General features: G+C 41.7%; 1 protein-coding gene across 4 annotated transcripts in view; it reads left to right on the top strand.

The window, feature by feature from the left end:
* The window catches only part of ctnna2 (catenin (cadherin-associated protein), alpha 2), a gene marked incomplete at its 5' end in the record, with an annotated part of 275,443 nt that overhangs the window by 49,245 nt on the left and 202,232 nt on the right, over positions 1-23,966 (top strand). For all 4 annotated transcript variants that reach the window (XM_079220174.1, XM_079220175.1, XM_079220173.1 and 1 more), the window contains one exon: positions 11,910-12,113. In XM_079220174.1, coding sequence (XP_079076300.1) covers positions 11,910-12,113 — 204 coding nt within the window. The remainder of the gene's footprint in view (positions 1-11,909; positions 12,114-23,966) is intronic.

Here is a 23,966-nt window from a genome sequence, read left to right as displayed (position 1 = left end):
TAGCTTCATTTGACATGCCATTTTCTCACTGGCTTTAATGGCTTTAACTCCGGGAGAACTCTGTGGGGGAAAGTGCCTTAAGAGAAGTTTGTCATTTTAAAAATGTCATGCTAAATTTAATAAAACTAAAATGTCTCTCTGTGTTGATATGTATGGTGTAAAACCTGATATAAATATGCAATACATCACATCTGACATTTTAAACCAAATGGTTATTTGTGTGTTATTGAGATCAAAGGCTCAAAACAAAAATCATAATATTCCCATGCCGTCACCCAATACACTGAATTATTGGAGGCTGTCTCGTATTTCGTGCCAGACACTGTTTTCGACCCAAAAGCACCACCACCCAAAGCTCCCCTGCAGCTTTCTGTGCGTCCACACTCACAGTCTAAAGCCAGAGAGACTGGGCACTGCTCCAGCTACCATTACCTGGGCAGGCGGGGAGCCTTGTTGGCCTTATTATGCTACTGTACTGTTTGATTTATGACTGTCGATGTGCATCTGCTACATTAATAAACATTCGGGCACACAGTCATAATTTAACCTACACAGTTTTGAATAAGAGCCGTATCATACCTTCAGTGTCATCAGCATCACTGCTGAGGATCACATTAGTTGAGAGTTCATAGTTGTACTGATTACCTCTTCATGCTCTGCTCATCATATGGCACAGATATTCATTTGTTCAAAGACGGGCGACCTTCAGTTGCTACTTAAGTCTGCCTGGCAAAAAAAGAACAAAAAGCAGCTTTTGTCTCACTGTTTTATGACACAGTCACAGTGCTTCAGAGGTTGCCATGATAACTAATAACTAAACCCAGATGCACACAATGGATGGAATCACTTTCTCGGTTGTTTCCAGACATGCCAAGGCAGATATGTCTGAGCCAGGCAAGAGGAAATGAAAAAATATATATTGCTCTTCGATTGACAATGCTGTGAATTGGGTGATCATTTTGTCTGCAATCACTGTTTCACTTTTTGAGCAAATGTATCAAGGCAGATAACATACAGGGGGAAAACAATGAGATGTCAAGTAGTGCAAACCTCGGGGGACGATTTGAATGAGACAGGAATAGTGTTACCGAAGAGGAAATGTTGATGCCTGAAATGATACAAACATTCAAACAACATGCATTTGAATTTTAGTTTCAGGCATATTTTAAGGAAGGAATGCCCACAGAGAACTAAATGTGTTGATGTTATGTAAACTGTTGATTGTACTGAAAGTTGTTATTTATTTTTCCTCATCAAAATGATTATATGCAGAACCTTGATATCTCCCCTTAGGTATAGCCTACATGAGGCAGGTCACAGCCCAAATTGACATAATTAAACCAGCAGGATTCAAGTTTAATCATTAATCAAGATGTCCTGACCACTGGGATCTATCTCACTTAATGCATGTGTGTGTGTGTGTGTGTGTGTGTGTGTGTGTGTGTGTGTGTGTGTGTGTGTGTGTGTGTGTGTGTGTGTGTGTGTGTGTGTGTGTGTGTGAAGGTAAATCATTTACTATGGAAAACTATTCTGTGTGTTTTGCGCGGCTGCTTCTGGATCTGTCGCGCTTTCTCTGTTTTTCCCCTCTCTTTCACCTCATTCCCAAATAAATAACACCGCTCAAAATATTCATATACTGTAATTTCTCAAACACGGCGGAGACATCTGGAGAGTAGAGTCGGATTGATGACTGAATATGTCCCTGTTTGCAATCGGGGCGGCTTTGGTCTTTGTTTAAAGAGCTGTTCTAATTAACATGTGCACAGTATTTCCAGTCTTGTTTATGCTTCAACTTAGCTTCAGCAAGCATGTGACTCTGCACATGTTTTATGGGTAAAAGTTGGAGGCTTTATTGTAGAAATGTATTCAACGTGGACACAGTTTGATGCCCTGCTGGTTATGCTATTTTACCATTTCACATATCTTCCTTAATTATTTGAGAATGATTAAGTATGATATTTGTGTGGTATTTTAACCATTTAGAGGAAATGCTACTATTCATTCCAGAGCTATGTTTGTTTACTACACAACATGTAGCTGCAACAAAAAGGACAATACCACTCAACTTAATAATTCATATATACTCATTCAATGGCTAAGGACAGGCGATTACAGACATGAAAAGATATTTCCTTTAAGGTGCTGCAAAGTAAACTAGCAAACGGCGTGGGAGTTGCTACATTTGTATTATCGGGGCTATTATGTTAAAATACAAACTGATATTAGTGTTCTTAATTTTGATTGTATGGTTGAATACAGTGAGCTATCTACATATAGCTTGTTGACAACGTTGCTGTATTTGTATTAGACTTTTCAAGTTTATAATCAATCAGTAGTTATTGTCAAACAATATCTTCCCAATCTCTACATGATGTTTTTGTCAACCTTAATTATTTTGTGATGGATCAAGCTATATACGATATACTAGTCTACATTTGTGTCTTCATTGTCGCAGCTGCTTCTTTTAACAATACACTCGTTGATATTCCAGATCAGCAATGGACTAATTATGTTATAACACAATTACCATATAATGTATGTGTAATAGTAGTGTTTTAATTAGCTTCAGTATTGACTAGTGTTGACTTGATGGTATGATTTTGGAATTACCTGGAGATTAATGATCAGCATTAATCTAGTTTCTAACAATATTACATGTTAATATGTATTTATACACTGACATTGTGACAGCTATTGCTCTTATCCTTTGCATGTGATGGCAATAAGTGTCCTCCATGCAATGGTCATGGTTAATTAAAGCAGTAGTTAAAATGTATTTTGGTTAGAATGCCAAAGGTGTAAAATATTGTACAAGACACTATTGGTAGCCAATTCATGGTTCAATTTCTGCACCATAATGTTTGATTACAATCCATGTATTATGGCATTTATTTTTTGATTGGACATTTCAGGCATTACGATTGCGTAGTCAAAATCCCTTTTAAGCTGTTTTTGGTCTCATTACCTATTCAGTAATTATAACCAAACATTTATTGTTGTATATTTTAAGAATATTTGAGAATTGTCTTTTTCTCAACGATACACTAGTTTTGTGTGTGTGTGTTCTTTCTGTCCCTCTACCCGTTGTTGTGTTAATGGGATTAAACATGGATTCATGTTTTTCTCTTTTCTCACATTGTGTGTGAATGAGGCTTGTTGAAAGTATTTTTCACTCTCCAGGTGCTATGCATCAAAAAAGTCCTTTACTTCACTACCATATTAAACATTCAGTACAGTTTAGTAGATGGTGTTCCGTAAGGACCAAATGTATTGAGGTCCATTTTCTCAGATGTCCTACTGTTTTCATATATAAAAGATTCAGCGCTACCCAGCTAACTGTAAAATGTAAACCCATAAAAGCTCACCCTTGAAATATTTAGTGTACTTCAGAAGGTCTACAAGGTGAATAAATGGCTAAATGTATGAAAAAACATTTTTTGTCAGAATACATTACTTATTTTATCGGAAGAGGTGATGGTACAAACCTTTTTATTTAATTGAACCACCTCATTTTGAATTGAAGCACGCTGTTTATAAAGGCACACAGGTAATAATGTGTTGTTAAACGCTGTGTGGTAGCATATCCTGAGCAATGTAGGACACTACTGCGTTGGTTATGTCCTTGTACATTGTCCCATGTCGATGGTGCAACCAAACATTGATTGGCTGTTTGCATCTCACTTGTAGCATGTTTCATTGTCAAAGTACTGTATGGTAGTCTGTAAAGTAGCACAAGGTGAAGTAACCGTTTCCCTTTATCTCTGAAATACCTTGCCTGTAGTGTAGCTAGCCAGAGCCTTGAGTCACAGTATGCTATCTGAAAGGACCTAAAAGGCCCACAAGTTTGCAAAGAAAATGATCAGGATGATGTTTGGAATGAATATAGTACTAGTTCAGGTTACTGTGTAAAGTGCATGCACATGGTCATGCTCATATGGAAAGAAGGGCTTATAGGACAGACAAGGGAGAACTGCAGGATTGGGGCTGTATTTTCAAATTCTGCATATTTTCTCCTTCTTTTTCCATCAGACTGCCTTCCCAGGGGTACCACTTGAATTACAATATGCTCCAATTTTATTAAATCCAATGTGAGGACAGAGGGTGTTGTACGCTGTACAGACTGTAAAGCCCCTAAAGGCAAATCGGAATTTATGGTATTGGGCTTGATGAATAGATTTGACTTGCCTGCAAGGCTCTATCTAGTACAAACCTAGAATGTCTTTCACTGAATGTTGTTAGTCACACAATAACAGATGTATATAAACCCACATGGACCCACTTATTACTAGATTTAATTTTTGTTGTATTTATAATTGATTGATTAGAGGTGATTGAACTGATCCACTGTTATTTAACACAGCCACACAATTAGCCTTTTCTGCTGTTTCATACTGTCACTGTCACTGTGTGACAGTAGAAGGCCAAACCCTAACCCTGAGTCAGGCGCTCTTCATTAAGATCAATCAATCATAGACCAATGCCCCTCCTGGGCCAGTGTGGGCAGAGCTTTGTCAAACAGCATAATATTCACAACCAATGAACCCTGGATTGGGGCCACCAAAGGCAATACAGTGGTATGTTCAAGACTAGTTGAACGGTCCTTAAAGACACAATTGTTGTCTTCAAATATTGGAAAGTCCTAGAAGGCGCATTTGACAAAGGATGATATGACATGTGCCCCTTACTGGTTGATGCCCCAAAGTGGGGTCAAACTAATAGCCTTACTCTTTGTGGGCGAGGTTATTTGTTGCCTACGGTTGCCTCTGGCACTGATACACTGTCAAACTCAACTTTCACATTGCATTACAGGCTTAAAGCATGACCCTAGAATTGAGGGAAAGACTTAACTCTTTCATTAGCCTGCAGGTGAGATCTGTCTAACTGCTCCATGAAAACAAATCATAAAAATACAATACATCTGTTTTCCAAACCTTTGGACATTTTTTTATATTAAAATATTCAGATAAGTTTGGAGGTTGCATGGCTGTTTTTATTTTACCACTACCATTTTGTTGGACTACATTTCAGTTAGCTGCACGTCATAAAGAAAAAGCAAATAATACATTTGACCGAGCACTATGCTAAGATACAACTATTCGTTTCTTGAAGGAATTGTTGGAAGATGCTGCATTGACGCTGTCAGCAAATATGCTATAGCTGAATGATCCTTGGACATGACACCAAATCCCCATTCGTCAGTAACACTGCTCAGAAGCTGACTTTGCTCTGTTAACTTTCAGAGGGGGGACAGAAGTGAAAATGCAACGTAAAGTAGAGGATCAGACATGTGAAATATCATTTTACTTTTGCAACCAGGAATATACTGTTTGTGAAGACCATTTATTATTGAATGATATACAAAGGAAAAAGTCACTGGGCTTTGCTATAGTTTATTTAAACATGTTGTCAAATATATTAGTTGTATAAGGAAGCTCTGATTGTGGCATCAGTCACTTTGTGCACTTGTCAGAAAACTACAGTCTTTAAAGCAAACAATAAAGTCATTAATAATGTGGTTCAAACCCCCCAAAAGTCCCCATAATGTGAAGCTCGTTGAGGGAATTGACACTCAGTTTTGTGAGTTTCTCGGAGGATGACATCAGTCATTGCCATCTACTTTGAAAACCTCTCAGCCTTTGCCAACCCGTCATTTGCAACTATTTCAACTCTGCCTGACTCCCAGTAAAATTACAACCTGACATCCTGTGTGGACAAACAACTGACTAGAGTAAAGGATGTTCCCCCTCATGTTCTGTTCTCCTTTGCATCTCCCAATGTTCAGATCCACAGTGTATTGGGCTGTGTTGTGATCCTTTTTTCCTTCTTAACGCTTTAATTTCTAATCAGTAGGTTTATTATTGTTATTTTGTATTATTATTATTCTCCTCCAATGAATCGCCACCTTAACGTGGTGGAGGAGTTTGAGTGGCTCAGTGATCCTGGGAGCTATGTTGTCTGGGGCATCAGCCCCTGGTAGGGTCTCCCAAGGCAAACAGGTCTCGGGGGAGAGCCCAGACTAAGAGCGGTTCAAAAAACCCTGATGAATAGCAGCCCACGGTCTGAAGTTACCTCGCCCGGACAAGGGAAACCGGGGCACCCTCCCAGTGTTGGATTCCCTGTCTGCTCGTAAGTCTCCACCCCCGGTTTCCGCCCACTGCCACGCCCCCCTCCTTCATCCCAGCTGTTGTGCATTGCCTTGATCACCGGCAGGTGATTTAGTGACCACTGCGTTACCTGGCTCATTTGCCGGGTTGTTCCAGTACCAGTCTGGTTTTCTTCTTCGTGAGAGAGTAGATCACAAGAGCGGTTGAGTTGCCCTCCCGACTCTGGAGCGAAATCAGTCTGGCGTGCTTCAAGAGCATTGATCACAAGAGCGGTTGAGTTGCCCTCCCGACTCTGGAGCGAAATCAGTCTGGCGTGCTTCAAGAGCATTGGTCACAAGAGCGGTTGAGTTGCCCTCCCGACTCTGGAGCAGGAGAGGAGGATCTCCTGAGCTCGCTGGACATTACCGGTTGTATTAGTTTGTGTCTATTCGTTGTGCTTTGTTTTGTCGCAATAAAGTCCGCCCTTGGAACTTGAACTGCTACGTCTGTGCATTTGGGTCCTCAACACCACACATCTTCTAACACCTGGAGCCAGACCCAGGGGGGGAGCTCGTTGGCGAGCGTCTGGTGGCCGGGCTTTCGCCCATGGGGCCCGGTCGGGCTCAGCCCGAAGAAACAGCATGGAGCAGCAGTCACCATGTGGACCCACCACCCGCGGGGAGATTTATCGGGGTCGGGTGCTATGTAGACCGGCGGCGGGCCAGGCAGGAGACCTGTGCGAGCCGATCGCCGGCAGCATAGACTAGCTCTAGGGACGTGGAACGTCACCTCGCTAGCGGGAAAAGAGCTGGAGCTGGTGCAGGAGGTCGAGCGGTACCAGCTAGATATAGTTGGGCTCACCTCCACGCACAGCATGGGCTCTGGAACCAAGCTCCTGGAGAAGGGTTGGACTTTGTCCTTTTCTAGAGTTGCCCAGGATGAGAGGCGCCGGGCGGGAGTGGGGATACTCACGAGCCTCCGGCTGAGCGTCGCTATGTTGGAGTTTTCCCCGGAGAACGAGAGGGATCGCCTCCCTGCGCCTACGGGTTGCGGGGAGTAAGGCTCTGACTGTTGTTTGTGCTTATGCACCGAACAGCATTTCGGAGTATCCGGCCTTCTTGGAGTCGGTGGGAGGGGTCCTTGAAAGGGCGCCACCTGCCGACTCTATAGTTCTCCTGGGAGACTTCAACGCTCACGCAATGACAGAGAAACAACAGAGAAACCTGGCGGGGCGTGATTGGGAGGAACGGCTTGCCCGATCTGAACCCGAATGGTGTTTTGTTGTAGGACTTTTGTGCTAGCCACAGTTTGTCCATAACGAACACCATGTTCAAGCATAAGGTGGCTCATAAGTGTACCTGGTACCAGAACACCTTCGGCCGGAGATCAATGATCGACTTTGTAATCGTATCAGCTGATCTGCGGCCGTATGTCTTGGACACTCGGGTGAAGAGAGGAGCAGAGTTGTCAACTGATCACCACCTGATGGTGAGTTGGATTAGATGGCGGGGGAGTCGTCTAGAAAGACCTGGCAAGCCCAAACGTGTAGTGAGGGTGAACTGGGAACGTCTGGCGGAGGATCCTGTCCGGGAGGTCTTCACCTCCTACCTCCGGAAGAACTTCTCACAAATCCCGAGGGAGGCTGGGGACATGGAACCCGAGTGGACCATGTTCAAAGCCTCTATTGTGGACGCGGCTGCTCGGAGCTGTGGTCGGAAGGTCATCGGTGCCTGTCGTGGCGGCAACCCGAGAACCCGGTGGTGGACACCGGGGGTGAGGGAAGCCGTCAAACTGAAGAAGGAGGCCTTTCGGGCCTGGCTGGCCCAGGGGTCTCCTGAAGCAGCTGACGGGTACCGGCAGGCCAGAAGGGCTGCATCTGCGATGGTCGCGGATGCTAAAACTCGGGCATGGGAGGAGTTCGGGGAGGCCATGGAGAAGGACTTTCGGTTGGCCTCAAGGAAGTTCTGGCAAACCATCCGACAGCTCAGGAAGGGAAAGCAGGGGCTACCCCAGGCTGTTCTCAGCAGGGGGGGGAACTGCTGACCCGGACTGAGGACATCGTCGGGCGGTGGAAAGAGCACTTTGAGGAACTCCTAAACCCGGCCAACATGTCCCCTGGAGAGGGGGCAGCGCCGGAAGACTTTGGGGTGGTTTCACCCATATCCCTGGCAGAGGTCGCTAAGGTAGTCAAAAAGCTCCTTGGTGGCAAGGCGCCAGGGGTGGATGAGATCCGCCCTGAGATGCTGAAAGCGCTGGACATTGTTGGGCTGTCTTAGTTGACACGCCTTTTCAGTGTCGCATGGGGGTCGGGAACAGTGCCCATGGACTGGCAGACCAGGGTGGTGGTTCCCATCTTCAAGAAGGGGGACCGGAGAGTGTGCTCAAACTATCGTGGCATCACACTGCTTAGCCTCCCGGGAAAAGCTTATGCCAGGTTGCTGGAAAGGAGGCTCCGACCGCTTGTCGAACCTCAGATTCAAGACGAGCAGTGCGGATTCCGTCCCGGTCGTGGAACAGTGGACCAGCTCTTTACCCTTGCAAGACTACTGGAGGGGTCCTGGGAGTTTGCCCAACCAGTCTACATGTGCTTTGTAGACTTGGAGAAGGCTTTCGACCAGGTCCCTCGGGGGTTTTTGTGGGGGGTGCTGCGGGAGTATGGGGTGCCGGACCCGTTGGCACGGGCCATCCGGTCTCTGTACGCCTGCAGTAGGAGCTGTGTTCGTATCCTCGGTAATAAGTCAGACACGTTCCCGGTGGGTGTTGGCCTCCGCCAGGGCTGCCCTTTATCACCGGTCCTGTTCGTGACCTTCATGGACAGGATATCTAGGCGCAGCCAGGGGGCGGAGAGGATCCAGTTCGGGAGTCTCGGGATCGCCTCTCTGCTGTTCGCGGATGATGTGGTCCTGTTTGCCTCCTCGGACTGTGACCTCCAACATTCACCGGGGCGTTTTGCAGCCGAGTGTGAAGCGGCAGGGATGAGAGTTAGCACCTCCAAATCTGAGGCCATGGTGCTCTGCCGGAAACCGGTGGATTGCTCCCTCCAGGTGGGGACAAACTGCCTACCCCAAGCGGAGGAGTTCAAGTATCTCGGGGTCTTGTTCACGAGTGAGGGTAAGGTGGAGCGGGAGATCGACAGGCGGATCGGTGCGGCTGCAGCAGTAAAACAGGCGCTGTACCGGTCCGTCTTGCTGAAGAGGGAGCTGAGCCGGAAGGCGAAGCTCTCCATTTACTGGTCGGTCTACGGTCCAACCCTCACCTATGGTCACGAACTGTGGGTCGTGACCGAAAGAACGAGATCTCGGATACAAGCGGCCGAAATGAGCTTCCTCTGTAGAGTGGCCGGGCTCAGCCTTAGAGATAGGGTAAGGAGCTTGGACATCAGGGGGGAGCTTGGAGTCGAGTCGCTGCTCCTTCGTGTCGAAAGGAGTCAGCTGAGGTGGTTCGGGCATCTAGTCAGGATGCCTCCTGGACGCCTCCCATTAGAGGTTTTCCAGGCACGTCCAACTGGCAGGAGACCCCGGGGAAGACCGAGGACACGCTGGAGGGATTATATCTCCCGGTTGGCCTTTGAACGCCTCGGGATCCCCCAGAATGAGCTGGAAAGTGTTGCAGGTGAAAGGGAGGCCTGGGTCGGCCTGCTGAACCTGCTGCCACCGCGACCCGACCCCGGATAAGCTGCCTGGATGGATGGATTGATTATTATTATTATTATTATTATTATTAAGGGGATCAACATAATGGAAAACTACCCAGTAGTGGAAATGTCGTGCAGTCTTTGTGTGCATTTCTTTATTATGGGAATGTATTGCTTTCACCCCCAAAATGTATGACATTCACATTTTAGAGTTAAGACTCACCATTTACTTATGAGGTACTTTATTATACATATAACTGATATCTTAAAACCTTCCGAACCCCAAGAAGTTTCGATGCGTTTTTTGCTCCTGCCCCGTTTTACTAAATGTGACTTTTTTTCCCACCGTGACATTGAAAAAGAGAATTGAGGCCCCACATGCTATATTGAACTATTTGCATTTGTACAACCTCTTTGTACAGCCTCTGTGATCCTCCAGCTAAAATGAAAAAATGGTATGCTTCAATTTGGTTGATTTTCCTGCTGAATGCGTTTGTCACATATGATATGTGTTCAAGGGCCGTCAGAAAGTAAAAAATCCGGTGATAATGACATAATCTGAAATATTTTCTAATTTCTTTTAAAGAAAATGCTCTTGTCAACCCGCTAGTGGGTTGTTGGGTACGGATTGTAAAGTTACCTTTGGGTTTTGTTTGAAAATAAAATTACATATAACTAAATATTGTTGTTTAGTCTCTTAGTCAATTTCAGTTGAGAAGATCAATATACATTTCAGATCTAAGACACTGGGCATTAAACTTGAAGCAGCCTTGTTTCATTGATATATTGTACCTTAATTTGACAGAAATATAATGTAAGATGTTACTTCAGGAGCAGCATTGATTTTATATATATATATATATATATGCTTTCATTCACTATTGTGGGCTGTTAGAGAAAAAAGCATCATCAATAACCAGCAGCAGAACTAGCTGCAAATAATTCTATGAAACATAAGCTGGAGGTGATAATTTGAATCAAATGTCATGCTACATTGAGGCTATATATTAAGCACGGCTCAATGTGCTTTGCTTTCATCATGCTGTCCTATAGGACATGTACAGGTACAAGAACATTTTTGAAACTGGATGTAATTTCATGATTTTACAAGGTAATCTATTGGGGATCTTGCTTATTGTAAGCTTTTTTTCTGTAGCCCCAAGCTCTCTCTTCCGTCCCCCTCTTTTTTCTTTGTCTTTTTTATACTGCAACATCTTGTATGTACTGCTCTTTCCTGCCAGCTGCAGATGGAAAGTAGGTTATGCTTGGTGCTTGCACTCTCGTACCTAACATGTTATTATGCATCATTTGACAGTCTGTCATCCTGCCCCAGGATTAGACTGGCGGACGAGAGACCAAACACTGCACCTTTGCTTCGTACTATTAGCACTTGTAAATCTCGTCATGAATGCCACACAGCCACCTCTTAAGAATTTTCCTCTTAGAGTTAGTGATGCATGTTTAGTTTATTTACAACTTGGGTGTCACTGAAATGCAACTTGGACTGAGCCAGGTGCTAAAGTTAAAGACACTTTTCATTAAATTGGTTTTGTTGAGCCTGAGGATGGAAAGACTAAACTTGAATTGCTATGAGGTATATATTCCCTTGTCAATAGATGGAAAGGAGATATGATTAAAAAAAACACTCTTTGCAGTTGATTGTGAGGCATATGTTGTTTCTCATCATTATCATGCATTTTGTTTAAATCTGTGTCAATGTCATGTATATTTTCCGTGTACCATACCTGCCATTGAAATAAACATAATTTAATCACATTTAACTATTTTTTTGTTTTAATAATGGTTTACGATAAGGGGACATTAATAAAAACATTTTTATAAATGCGCCAGAGTTAGCCAAGAGGCTATTTTTCATCTGTAGTCCCAATTAGCGTTGCACCATATACCTAGTTCACTGGCTGGTTAGCAGGGTCCTGGCATGTCTTTATATGGTTAACTAATAATGTTGCTGTTAATTTGTTACCATGAATGACTCCCTACAGGCAAATGCTTCTGTCTTGTATCACTTGTATTCGTTCACAAAATGCACTGCAATCACTTCACACACTAATGATGAAATCTGGTTTACAGCTGATCGTAGATTCTCAGTTTAGTCCTCCATGGGTCATGCTTTAACCCAGATGGGCATTTGTATTCTGTTCTGACCTTCTACTTGTCTTTTTGCCCTACAGAACAAGATCATCCTGGATCCTCTGACATTCAGTGAGGCTCGCTTCCGTCCCTCTCTGGAAGAGCGCTTGGAGAGCATCATCAGTGGTGCCGCACTAATGGCTGACTCCTCATGTACACGTGACGACCGCCGTGAACGCATTGTGGCTGAGTGCAACGCCGTTCGACAGGCCCTGCAAGACTTGTTGAGCGAGTACATGAACAATGTAAGTCTCCTCACATACTTACTAGCTAACTGCAACTGCACACTTGCGCACCTCAGAACATGCATACATCATGGAAACAGACACACGTGCTGCTGATATCCTTTGTTTTTGTTCTACTTAATCTTGACTAGACTTCTCTCGCATTCTCTTGTCAAACAAATGCAGAACCAAAAACATTTTATTCAAAATAATATATTTTCGCTCATGATACTTTCACCCACCATTAAGTTTTAAACCTAAAGCAAAAGTCTTCTGATTGGGCTAACTCAACCTTACTCAAACATAATTATGTCCTTTATTTGACATATGTGGTACTATTTTTCTAGGCAGGTTCAAATACTATAGTGCAAGCCACTATACGTGTTGGTTAGTTATTTACCTCAAATTGCTCTTGCCGACCACTTTGGTATTTTTGTTCTTAGATTAGTGCGACAGGTGCAAAGGTGGGAGGAGATGAGACGGTGAAAGGTAAGCTGTTGGTGAAAATGAGCTCTTTGACGTGCTTAGAAAAGATGTCTGTGGTCTATTTTTGCATCGCTTTGTTGATAACTTCATGTCCCCATTATTATGGAAATGATAGGCCTTTGGCTTCACACAATATTGGTAATGCATACGTTTGTATAATGCAACTCTTAACCTCCTGGGCAACAACAGTATTTTCCTTCTTGGAGAAGCCGCTCTGCACTTTTCCTCTCCATTTGGCTCTCGGTTATCCTGTTTTCCTCATCCACCACCGTGATTGGCACAGCAAAGGATTTGAGTCAAGACAATGATTAATCATCATAAACATACAATGTATATTCTACTTCAACAGAGCCTTTTGTGCATCTAGAATTGTGAGCTGTTTATACATAAGTAAAATAGTAGATGCACTTGGATACACTGTCGTTGACCTTGAACACATAACTTAGTTCTTTGCATTCAGATGCACATGCATTTTGATTGTACCTGGGAAGAGAAATCTGAATATAAACGTTACAAAATATAGAAGAGAATATTCAAGGGTTCATGGCAAATGAACAACTCATTAAGATTAATTAATCACAACATGCCCACGCAAGTGGAGTACTTTATTCCAACCAACTGATTAAAGACAGCCACAACAAAATGGTCATATGCAACATAACCTTAGTTCAAACATACATGTAAACTATAACTCTTAAGTAAATGACTTACTCTGTTCATTAAAATAAATAAAGCTGGAGTGGAAGACATATAAAGTTCCTTTCCAGCTCTCTTTACTAAAACAAATGGCACAAAAGATCAAGAATAAATAGCATTGCTTACTGTCAAGCTACTCACATAATACTGTATTTGTAGTTGCATTTGTCTTGTGGATGTGCATAAAATGTCCCCAAATCTTTCAGTTAGAGTGACATGGGATGCGAGCCATGTGAGGTGCGGCCAAAAGGGTGCTACGTCTGTGAAAATAATCTAATCAACATCCCCAAAAAAAGACTTACTGAATCATTTTGTTATGGGCTCTGTCACATTTTTGGCAAGGTAGCTTTTTTGGTGAGGGAGGTGGTGTGTGTACATATCTTCTCAAATTAAAACAAATTACAATTATTTTCAATTAAATCAATACATTACTTATTATTTTTCTTTTTTCAATACACCCGTTCAATAATGCATTGTCATTGAACTGGTAATGTAAAGGTAATATTGAGACACAATCAACATGGCAACCTTTCAAGTGCCCTTAACAGAGCCCTACATCATTGAAAAGGCAGTGTCTATAATCCACATTGGGGCACTTACTCGGCCAGCTTGAATTCTCAGATAACATCTAATGAGCCTCGACTGTTGGTGAGTTATTGCTGTGTTGAAAATTACTGTAATGTACCCATGTGTTCTCCTAAAGTGGGACTCAGAGCCCAAATTGGTAATTTTAGCCTCAGGTAATATATCCATCTATGGAGGAAGACGCTCAGGAGATGTTAATACCTTTGCTATGCTGCTGGTGGTAAATGAAGGATGAACAGTTTTCTTAATATGTTCTCTTAAGAGCCTGCTACCCTGTCCTTTCTTTTCAACTGTTTAGTGTTAGCTATGTAAACCATTACAAGGGCAAAACAAGAGATTTAAATGTGAACTGGTGATCTGAAGTGGGCCATTAGTGCGGCTGCTGTGTCAAGGACGGACTCGGAGTGTGAAGGACTGGACTTCTCCTTAAAGAAGGAGTACTTTAGGACCTCATTCACCACTGGGAAAATCTAGGCCATTCAGAAAACAGCTGTCAAAGACGCTCTTTTTAGTGAATATTATAAACAACCTCTGTTAAACCACAATATTACAATCTTCATCATGTAATGTATTTTAAAGTTTAGTTTGATAACCAATATTTAATCTTAATGATAATTCTTTGAATTTCCTGCCTGTGCGATCTGCTGAAACTGTACACTAACGGTCGTTCCACTAACGGTGTGTATTAAGTGTCATTTGTGGCTATTGAGCAATTAGCAAGCCAGCTGTGTATTGATCCCGACAGTATTGGTTCTCCTGCTGGCAAACGACCCTATGTAATACTATATAATCTTCAACCTAATTATGTGTATTTGTTGTGGCATCTGGGCTCATGAAGTAGACTAGAAACAATGGGATGCTATTAGGGTCCTTATTAGATTAGAGATTCTCTCTGGCTGTTATAGAATATTAACAGTGAAATAGCAGACGTTCCACACTCAACATGTGTGTCTGTGAATGTTTGGGGGAATTACCTTCACTTCAAAGCTGTGTTGATTTTTTTATGTTGTATTGTTGTTTTCCACGTTTACTATCCCGCTGTTATGATGCCAGTTCTCAGTTTTCATAATTTAGAGATAAAAGGTGACATAATGCTCTGATTTTGAAAGTAATTTGATATTTCATTTGGTCTCTCCTTTTCTTGGGAAACTGACTTTGTAGTTATGATGACAGTTATTTTTTATATATTTAATATTATCAGTTGCAGCCCAGCAGGAGACATTTCTAGTTGTGTGGCTGACTTGTAGGATCAGTCTGCAAAATCACAGAAGAAACTGTAAAAAAAAAAAAAGGCTCTGTGATGTGCATACACTGTAGCTGTGGCTCTTTCATTCATAAAAACAGCGCAGCCATTTTGCTCAGAGCATGGTGAAAAAAACCACCGAGATCTTCTCCTTTTACTTTGAAAAGAAATATCATGTGTGTGTTTATGAACACCCAGATCCCCTCTCACCCTCTTAAGGCACAGCAGCGTTTTGCGAAAGTAATTGTGCCTTGCTTCATTAGGCCCATGAGTTGTGTTCTAGAGGCTACAGCTGGGAGATTGCTGACAGCCCCTGGCTGTCCCAGCAAAGAAAAGGGAGTAAATCACAGAGACACAAAAAACAAAATGCTTCCACTTCTCAGCTCAGCATCCCCTATGAGGGTAAATCAACAACCAAGAGTGAATATGGAAGTTATCGTTGCCAAGCCTGCTCATGAAGTATTTTATTCAATAAATCATATATGCATAAAATAGCTATACATCTCTCCAAAAATGAAAGATTTGTTATTAAACCTAATTTAGCACACTAAGATCAGAGCAATTATCTTTCTAAGACTTTTACATTTTAAATCTCAGTTTCAGTCACCTGTATTATCCCTGGCAGATGATTCGCTTTCAACAGTTTTAATGCAGTACAGGCAACAAAACAAAAAAAAACTAAAATGGTAATTGATAGAGTTCAGTCGCCAGGATCTGTGAATCATGTCATTACTGGAGTGCCATATAACAGACTTTTTGCAGGCAATTTACACCACAGTTTGTCAAATATGATACATTACCTCCAACTGACTGCTGAAGGGAAATCAACCAGTAAAAGGTCCGAGCATAGTGTTTGATCATAGGTCCCTGTACTCAGGATGAGTTTCACAAGTGCAAATTCTCATCTTAAAACTTGCAAATTATGCATTCCATACTGGTAACACAACATGGTAACATGAATAAGCCACAGACTGAACTGGCAAGTGACTAGATCAGGTCTGAACTCAATTAGACATCCTTGTAAAGTACAAACATAGCCACTGAGATAGATTATGAATAATGAATGAAGTATTTGTCAATTAAGTAGATTCCAGCTGCAGAGGATATAAATATCTCTCCATTCAATGTGCAAAGTATTAGTTAAACACAGGCTTCCCCCCCAGCTTAATGTTACCAGTTGCCACTGACAAAGTTGCTCCTGGCTGCACAGCTAAAGTCCTTTTGTTCAAAGTTTTCTGAAGTAATGTACACATTACCTTGCCTTTATGTTTCCTCCTGCTTACATTCAGCCACGCACACACACACACACACACACACACACACACACACACACACACACACACCCGCCTTCACCCTGCCCACATACAAATTTTTATAGGAAGCTTGAACCACAGCACAAGGTTAATCAATGTGGTAGCTGGCAATAAATTAGGTTCAAGTGACAAGAGAATGTCCATACCTGTCTCTGTTGCTGGTGATCTGTGATTGGTGACAGCAGGCCCAGCTCCCTGGTTGGTGCTGAATCATCAGGAGCAGCTGATTTAGTTACGGCAGCTCCGACAGGGCCAATCTATCAATTGATCTGGGGAGTAATGCATTAACAGCTTGGGTCAAGTGAGACTGGGCAGAATATAGCCACATCCAGAAACCACGGCAGGTGAGGGCAATTCAGCAGGCATGTGAGCAGCAGAGAGAAGGATTTAGGGAGTGTGATAGCAAGTGCACTAATATCACTGTTAGCTGGACGGGGCACATCAAACTAAACAGGATTGCGAGGTAGGATGATCGTCAGGGAGAGACTGATGGCCTTCTTGCACACACAGCTCCTCTGGGAGTTGCCCCGTAGAATGCTCGATCAACAATTGGAGTGACTGATCACACACTGTAAAATGGTTCAGCTTTGTGTGTTTGCTTTAGTTGTCCACATCAGATCATATCTTCTTAACCTGCAATTGTCTTTATTGGGAAATGAGAGTACTTGAGGTAGGACAAAGATTAAAAGAGAGATAGTGAGGGCAGCCAAAGCTACTGAAATTTGAGCATTGGCAGGCACGAGGAAGAGAAAGTGTGGGTAGTGATCAATAGTGAGTCCCCGGGCTAAAGGCAATTATATACATATATATATATATATATATTAAAGAAGGACTGTTTAGACGTCTGAGAGAAGTGAAATCCCCTCTCCCAAGTTGGACACGTTTTTTTTTTTTTTTTTTTTTTTACTCAACAAAACAGATAATCCACCTGCTGTGACCGTTTTCGTTCTGCGACTGTCGGTGTTCACTGATGAATTGCAACAAGATACCATCTACGGTGCTAGCTGATACAAAATAAAGTTTTGCAGAAGACAAAATATTAATGAACCCCTAAAAAGCTTTCTTAATTTTTTAGTCGAGATACAATCTGCCTGTTTGCACAATTAATGAATGAGGGCTTGTGGTTGTGTAAAACTCCTCTTCCCATCTGAGACCATGTCGTCTCAGATGGGAAGCATCAGTCTGGCGAGATAAACAACACAGAGTCAGCAGTTGCCCACACTGTCTCTCCTCATTGTCTAGCAACCTCCTCACAATGCGTTTGGAGCTAACAAAACCTGACACTGCCAAGGTACCACCACAAAACACAGAACAAGCCTGCAACGGTTTTGAATCATTCTTGTGTTTACAGTGCGACATTATCTCAGTGTCACTAAAGTTTGAAGAACAAAGCTGAACAAAATAGACCTGATCAATACTTCTTCCGTCCCCTAGCTCCGCTGATGTGCTCTACTGTCCATCACCCTAAGCTGGCTGAAGGGCACAGCTGTAACTGATGCAAGGAGGCTGAATTTACCTTGACAGAGTTTTCTAAGGCTAATTGGCTGTTTGGGGGCCATCAAAAAGAATGGCACTGATTGGCTCTGTCACAGGGGACTAGGTATTACTGTAGGTCACAATTTCAGGCCATGGCTTCTATGTTTGTATCCTAGACTGCTGCGTGTGTCATTGGCAAGTGATACGTTTGATCGAAATATTGTTTATCTACAATAACTGTAATACGCACAAATACAATAGCACAACAGTAGCTTAGTGGTATAATTGTAGCCTTGAGAGAGTGCATCATTAGAATAGCAGTAACGCTGAATTACTAGCATAATAATGTATCTAGTGTGATTGCAGAGTCAGATCATGCTAATCATGGTTGTTAAAGATGTCTATTTTATTTATTTGTTTTACTTTATTTGGCCAAGTGGTACATCAGTGTCTGGGTGAACACTAGGGATTTAGACCACTTTACCATCTGTTGTTGCTCTTGAAAAAGATCTACACAGACCTTTGAGTGGTGAGGTGAGGGAAAGCTAACACACAAAGTAAAAGAAGGAAAAGGGTGTTTTTTTATTTCAGTATCTTATTCACTCACATTCTTTCGTTTGTTTCCCAAAGAGTGTAGTTAATGTATACTTTTCTATTGTTCTGTTTAATGTTTCTCTCAGTATAATTTACTAAAAATCTACTTTCTGCCATCTGAAGTTTAAAGATTTGCCCCACACCACAGCTCAAATTTATGACAATAATTAACAATACTAATGATAGCTAGATCTCACTGCTAGAGATACATTAAGTTTATAAAATCATTTTAAAAAGGTAATTATGAAAATATGGCACAGCAGGGCTTAGGGTTTAACCAATAAGCAGTATACAGCACACCAGTAGAGATGTGTGTAGTGAGTATTCTGTCAAAGGAGGAAACCCACCAATACCCAGAGCTGTAATGCTGGCATCCCATTACCCAAGTGTGCTTTGTTACCTGCTGTGTCTCCATGCTCTCCCTTTCTCTGTATTGCTTGTTGCTTCATATTTTTCTCTTTCCCATGCTTTCTCGCTTATCCTTTTTCAAGATTTCAGTCAGGTAGTTGGTTACATGGGTGTTGATTAAATACAAATAACATTAAACACAATGCCCAACAATAATTTGTGTGTTCCCCTTCATTTCTTATCCTCACTAGTAGACCCTTGAGGTTCCCTTATTATTCAGAGAAGCATATTATTTCTTTGTTACAAACATGTAAATGTTGCCACATGATAGTAATTTGGCACTGGTTTTAATGTCAGAGTTGATCAAAATCTTCATTTAATGATTATTGAGCCAATTTGTAGTAACTCCTCTCATTTTAGTTATTCCCTTTGTTTATTCCTCTCTGTTTTCTCCAATTGTCCTCACATCATGGTCCCTCCAGACTCAGCACTTACACCCCGTTAAGTGTCCCAGGCCAGGCAATAAATCATTTGTTCCCCACAGTGTCCCATGCCCTCCCTCCCATCTGTCAACACCTAATGCGCCACACGACAAGCTGCAATCCACTGTGCGCAAACCACTCACTTTAAACAACGTGGCTTTCTCAGCCATTGAAGGCTGGCTCAAAGACATAGCCCCTGAAGGAGATTGACCAAAAGGCCCAGGTAAAAACTGTAAGTCTATTTAAGGCCCTCTGGAGACTCTACGGCAGGGGTGTCAACTCATTTTAGTGAAGGGGCCACATGCTGCCCATTTTGATCTCAAGTGGGCCGGACCAGTAAAATCATAGCATAATAACGCATACATAATGACAATATTTCTTTAGGTTTTTGCATGATAAACCCTATTTTAAGGTCTTTCTACAATAAACTAGAAACATAACGACCAAAAAGTCAGACATCAGCCCACTGTTTACCTGCCTGGGCTCTCCTCTGCAGATTCCCTCGCAGTTGAGCAATGTGTGTAGTAATGTCAGTAGTCCTAATAAATGTGACTGTGGTTGCATGACTAGCATGCCTGACTTTCAATCAGAGGATCAGTGGTTCAAGCTGCAGCTCAGCTATTTTTTTCTTCTTCATTTCTTTTAAAAAATATATATTTTAAGAATTATCCCGTGGGCCTGACTGGACCCCCTGGCGGGCCGTATCCGGCCCGCGGGCCGTATGTTTGACACCCCTGCTCTACGGGCTTCTTTATTCCTACCATTCAGTCTGAGAGCAAGTGAGACAAAACTGAAGCAACTGACCCACAGTGAATGTCCTCGACTGAGATATGAAGGCAACCTGCCTGTGAATGGACCAAAGCTCAAAGAGGCTCCCTGCTGTGAAGCATTCAACAAACAACCCATAAGGTGTACAAATGATCTCTTTTCTTATTCTATAATTTCGCCGAGCTCCACTCCCATTCATTCATGTGTGGGGCTCTTAATTTTTGTGGGATTGCATTCTTTTGAATGTTCTTTCGATGCCTTTGGAGAAAATAATTGTAGCTTTTCAACCATGAAACAAGCAGCGCTCATATTGTTTTCACCTTTTGAGTCTGTGGGTGTGTGCGTCATCCCAGCAAAATGTGGTCCTATAAACACTTACTGTAGCGGTAACTACCACTGAAGCAGTTGTCAGTGTTTGGCTGTGGACAGAGGTTGTGGCTGTGATGGTGAACTTTACAGCTAGGGTGGTCCGCCCGGCTAGATGCATACTGCAGTTCAGAAATTTTGAATCGCCGGCCATGAAAGCTTGATTTGTTAAAGTCCGATCTTTCATGCTTTCATTTCTTTAATTTGTAGAAAGTCATCTTTACAAATACATGTTATTTTGTAGGAAGGGTTTAAAAAACAAGTCATGTTTAGTACATTGCAAACAAAACCCTGCACAATGGTTAAAACAGACGGACAACTGAAGGGGCAGAAAAAGGCACAGATCACTCTATAACAAGCTGAAATGTTAACAGGTGTGTTGCAAAGCTATTTTTCAAACTTCACAAAATAAATACAAGCTTAGTATTGGGTTAGTACTATTGGAATTGGATCAGAAAATACCAACTGAACACCCCATGAATCACAGTTTAAACCTCTTCAATCTAACCACTGAAGAGACATCATAGGAAATAAATACTGCTCCCCAAATTATGTACAGCCCAAATGCATCGTTGTGGTTTAATAATGATAAAGGCTCACTTGCTTTTTCTGGATTGGAAAATTAATACAACATTTAAGTTTATTTGAGGGGAAATAATTGTTACAATAGTATGGCATGTAACAATAGGACGTTGAGTAAATGTACGTTATAATAATTTAATACATTATTTTTTTTGGGCCAAAACTATGACAAATGTATATAATACATTTTGGTGTCTGAACTATATCTGTTTTGTTCCTGTTAAAATAGTCATTATGGAAGGAAAGAAGAACAACATTAATATAACAGGAGACAGCAGTGCAAGGATGAACTGATTAGATTTGTATGTTTAAGATTCAAGTTCACATGCTTGTGAATGCAATATCTCAGAAATGTTCTAAAGGAATTTCTTCAAATTTGGCACAAACTTGGGGGCCAAATCAAATGTTTGGCCCTAACGCAATAATTGATATGCTAATTATGACATTTCCACACAAATGTCTACTCAGATAAAATTATGTAGTGATGATATTTTGAATAGGCATGGATGTAAACTACAATTTGACTGGTTGGCTGAGGCATAACGAGCCGATGATCTTTTTTTTGGCCATGCATTCAAATGTTGCAAACCTACTAAAACATATCCCTCAGGTGCTCTTTTTGGTTGAAATTTAGATATTTCTTAGATACAAGGTCTACTGTGCTTGGTGGGTATTATAGAGTGTAATGTTTGCCAAAAAGTAATTATTCTGCTATTCAATCTACTCTTTTGTAAAAGGCGGTATTAAGGTGAAGGAGAAACAGAGAGCTAAGCAGAATGACAACGATGGAGGGAGAGATAAACGGTGTCCAAATCCATGTTTATGGCTTGAATATGTTGGAAACAAATCTACAAAGGACGCTCTTAATAATTGTTTTTACAACAAATTCTAGTAATATCAGTCTTATATTAATGTTAATATATTTGCGAAGTAGCTTTAACAAGTAGTTATGAAATATTTGCCTCAATCCAATTGGGACATTTGGTTATCCTTAAGTGTGTATCATTCAGTTTTATGTTGTATCCACTGCAGCATCAGCTTCCTGTTTTGAGCTGACATTAGCAGGAACTGGTTTTAATGGTACGGCTCTGTATTTTTGAGATGCAAAGCATCTAGCCTTTCACTCCCTTACCGTCTGTATTGGATAAAGTTTAGCTTGGACTGATCAGAGCAATTGAATCCAGCACAATTTTGCAGTGATGTCAAAATCTTGCAACATTTTAAAATCCCATCATGATCTGTAAGAAAAACCCCACTGACCCAAAGGTCATTTGGACTCAATAATGAGGTTCAATTCACATCAATGATTGTTTAGATCCTCACACTATTACACATTTTATTTCCCCCTAAAGTCTATGCAATTATCCTTGTAACACCTCCTTGTACATCTCAAAACAACACGATATGGCTCCTGTTTAGCCTCTGTGCTTACCAATTGTGTAACCCATTTCACCCATAGAATGCTGCCTGCCAAACTATCCATTCCAATTATGCTTAGCTGTGGCATGAAAGGAAACAGAATCTTCTGGAGGCGGAAACAAGCAACTATCACATGGCTAACTAAACGCCCTCATGTCACCATCTCCGATTGAGGTGATCAGATAAATGAGACTTTAATTGGGTTTTTAGTCTAAGTCATATTAGGAGATGAGATAGAATTATCCAGAAACATATTAATGTAATAAAAAGCTCTCAGATCTGGCAGCTATATTGCATTAGAAAGCTGCCTGCCCTTCTCGTGTTTTCCCCCTCCCTTCAACCTCCTTCAAGGGTTTGCTGTGTTGAGCACCGCTAACATGATTGACATTGATGGCTGGATCAAACTATAGAATCAACCCTAATATCATTAAGTGAGCAGACACAAAAGCAAAGACCTGGGCTCTAACTGTATTAACCGCTACATATGTCGGGGTTATGGATGCAGGAGGCTAAATGCTTTGGGAAATCAAGCATGCAAACCACACTTTCCCTGTGCATGTGTGACCTTTGTGCCTTTGATGGGCAATGCTGAGTACATGTGCAAATGAATGTGTACGTGCACATGTTGGCTTATGTATACTGATTCCTCATGATGTTTTTACATTAATTAGGCATTATTGTCAGCTCTGTTGTCATTGCAGAACAGACACTCAGTTAACAAGAATAAACGTAGACTTGTAACTTGTTTGTTAACCATTTTTGAGGGAATGTGTGTTAGTCATGGAGAGTATGATGTAGCAGTGAGCAGTAATGCATTCTATCCCAATAACACACTATTCAACTAGGATGCTATCCCCACGATTACTGCCAAATGCTTTGGTATTAGTGAGCACAATTCATGAAGTAGCTTCTAGTCATCATCCGCTTGCCAGGCTACACATCCCCCTGTTCGACTTTACCACCTTTGTGTTTGTAACTAAACCCTTAACGCCAACCTGTCAGCCATGTCATCCAAATTCCAAAGAACATCTCTTTGATCTTGTTGGTTTTATCTTAATCAAGGTGGAAGTACTTAGAGTCTTCATGAAATAAAAATACACAATGTTGAATCTGTACAATTGTAACTTTTAAAAGGTTTAAGAGCCATTGTGTAGCAGTGACTTTACTGTTCCACTACTCACTAACTTCATAGTCTCTGCACGTACAATTACACAATAATCTAGTTGGCAAAGGATACCGATGAGTCATCTATTTCAGTTTTAAAACAATGTTTAAAAAAGGAAATTATTTGAAACTGTGTTTGTGATTGAGCAGAACTTATTGCTTGTAACTAACAGCTTTATTTCCCAGTGAAGGTATCCCACAGTTCAACTCATTGCTTCTCCGTTTTGGTATGCTCATCAAACAAGTTTCTCTTTGCCGCTCTGTCAGGGACAGCTTACAATACTGACTTCATTTTGCAAACATTACTGATGTGTCTGGTTTGATCACGCCCCTGGAAAGTAATAGTGTATTT

The sequence above is a fragment of the Taurulus bubalis genome (assembly GCF_910589615.1).
Source record: "Taurulus bubalis genome assembly, chromosome: 6".
Taxonomy (NCBI): domain Eukaryota; kingdom Metazoa; phylum Chordata; class Actinopteri; order Perciformes; family Cottidae; genus Taurulus; species Taurulus bubalis.
This window is presented reverse-complemented; position numbering and strand designations above follow the sequence as displayed.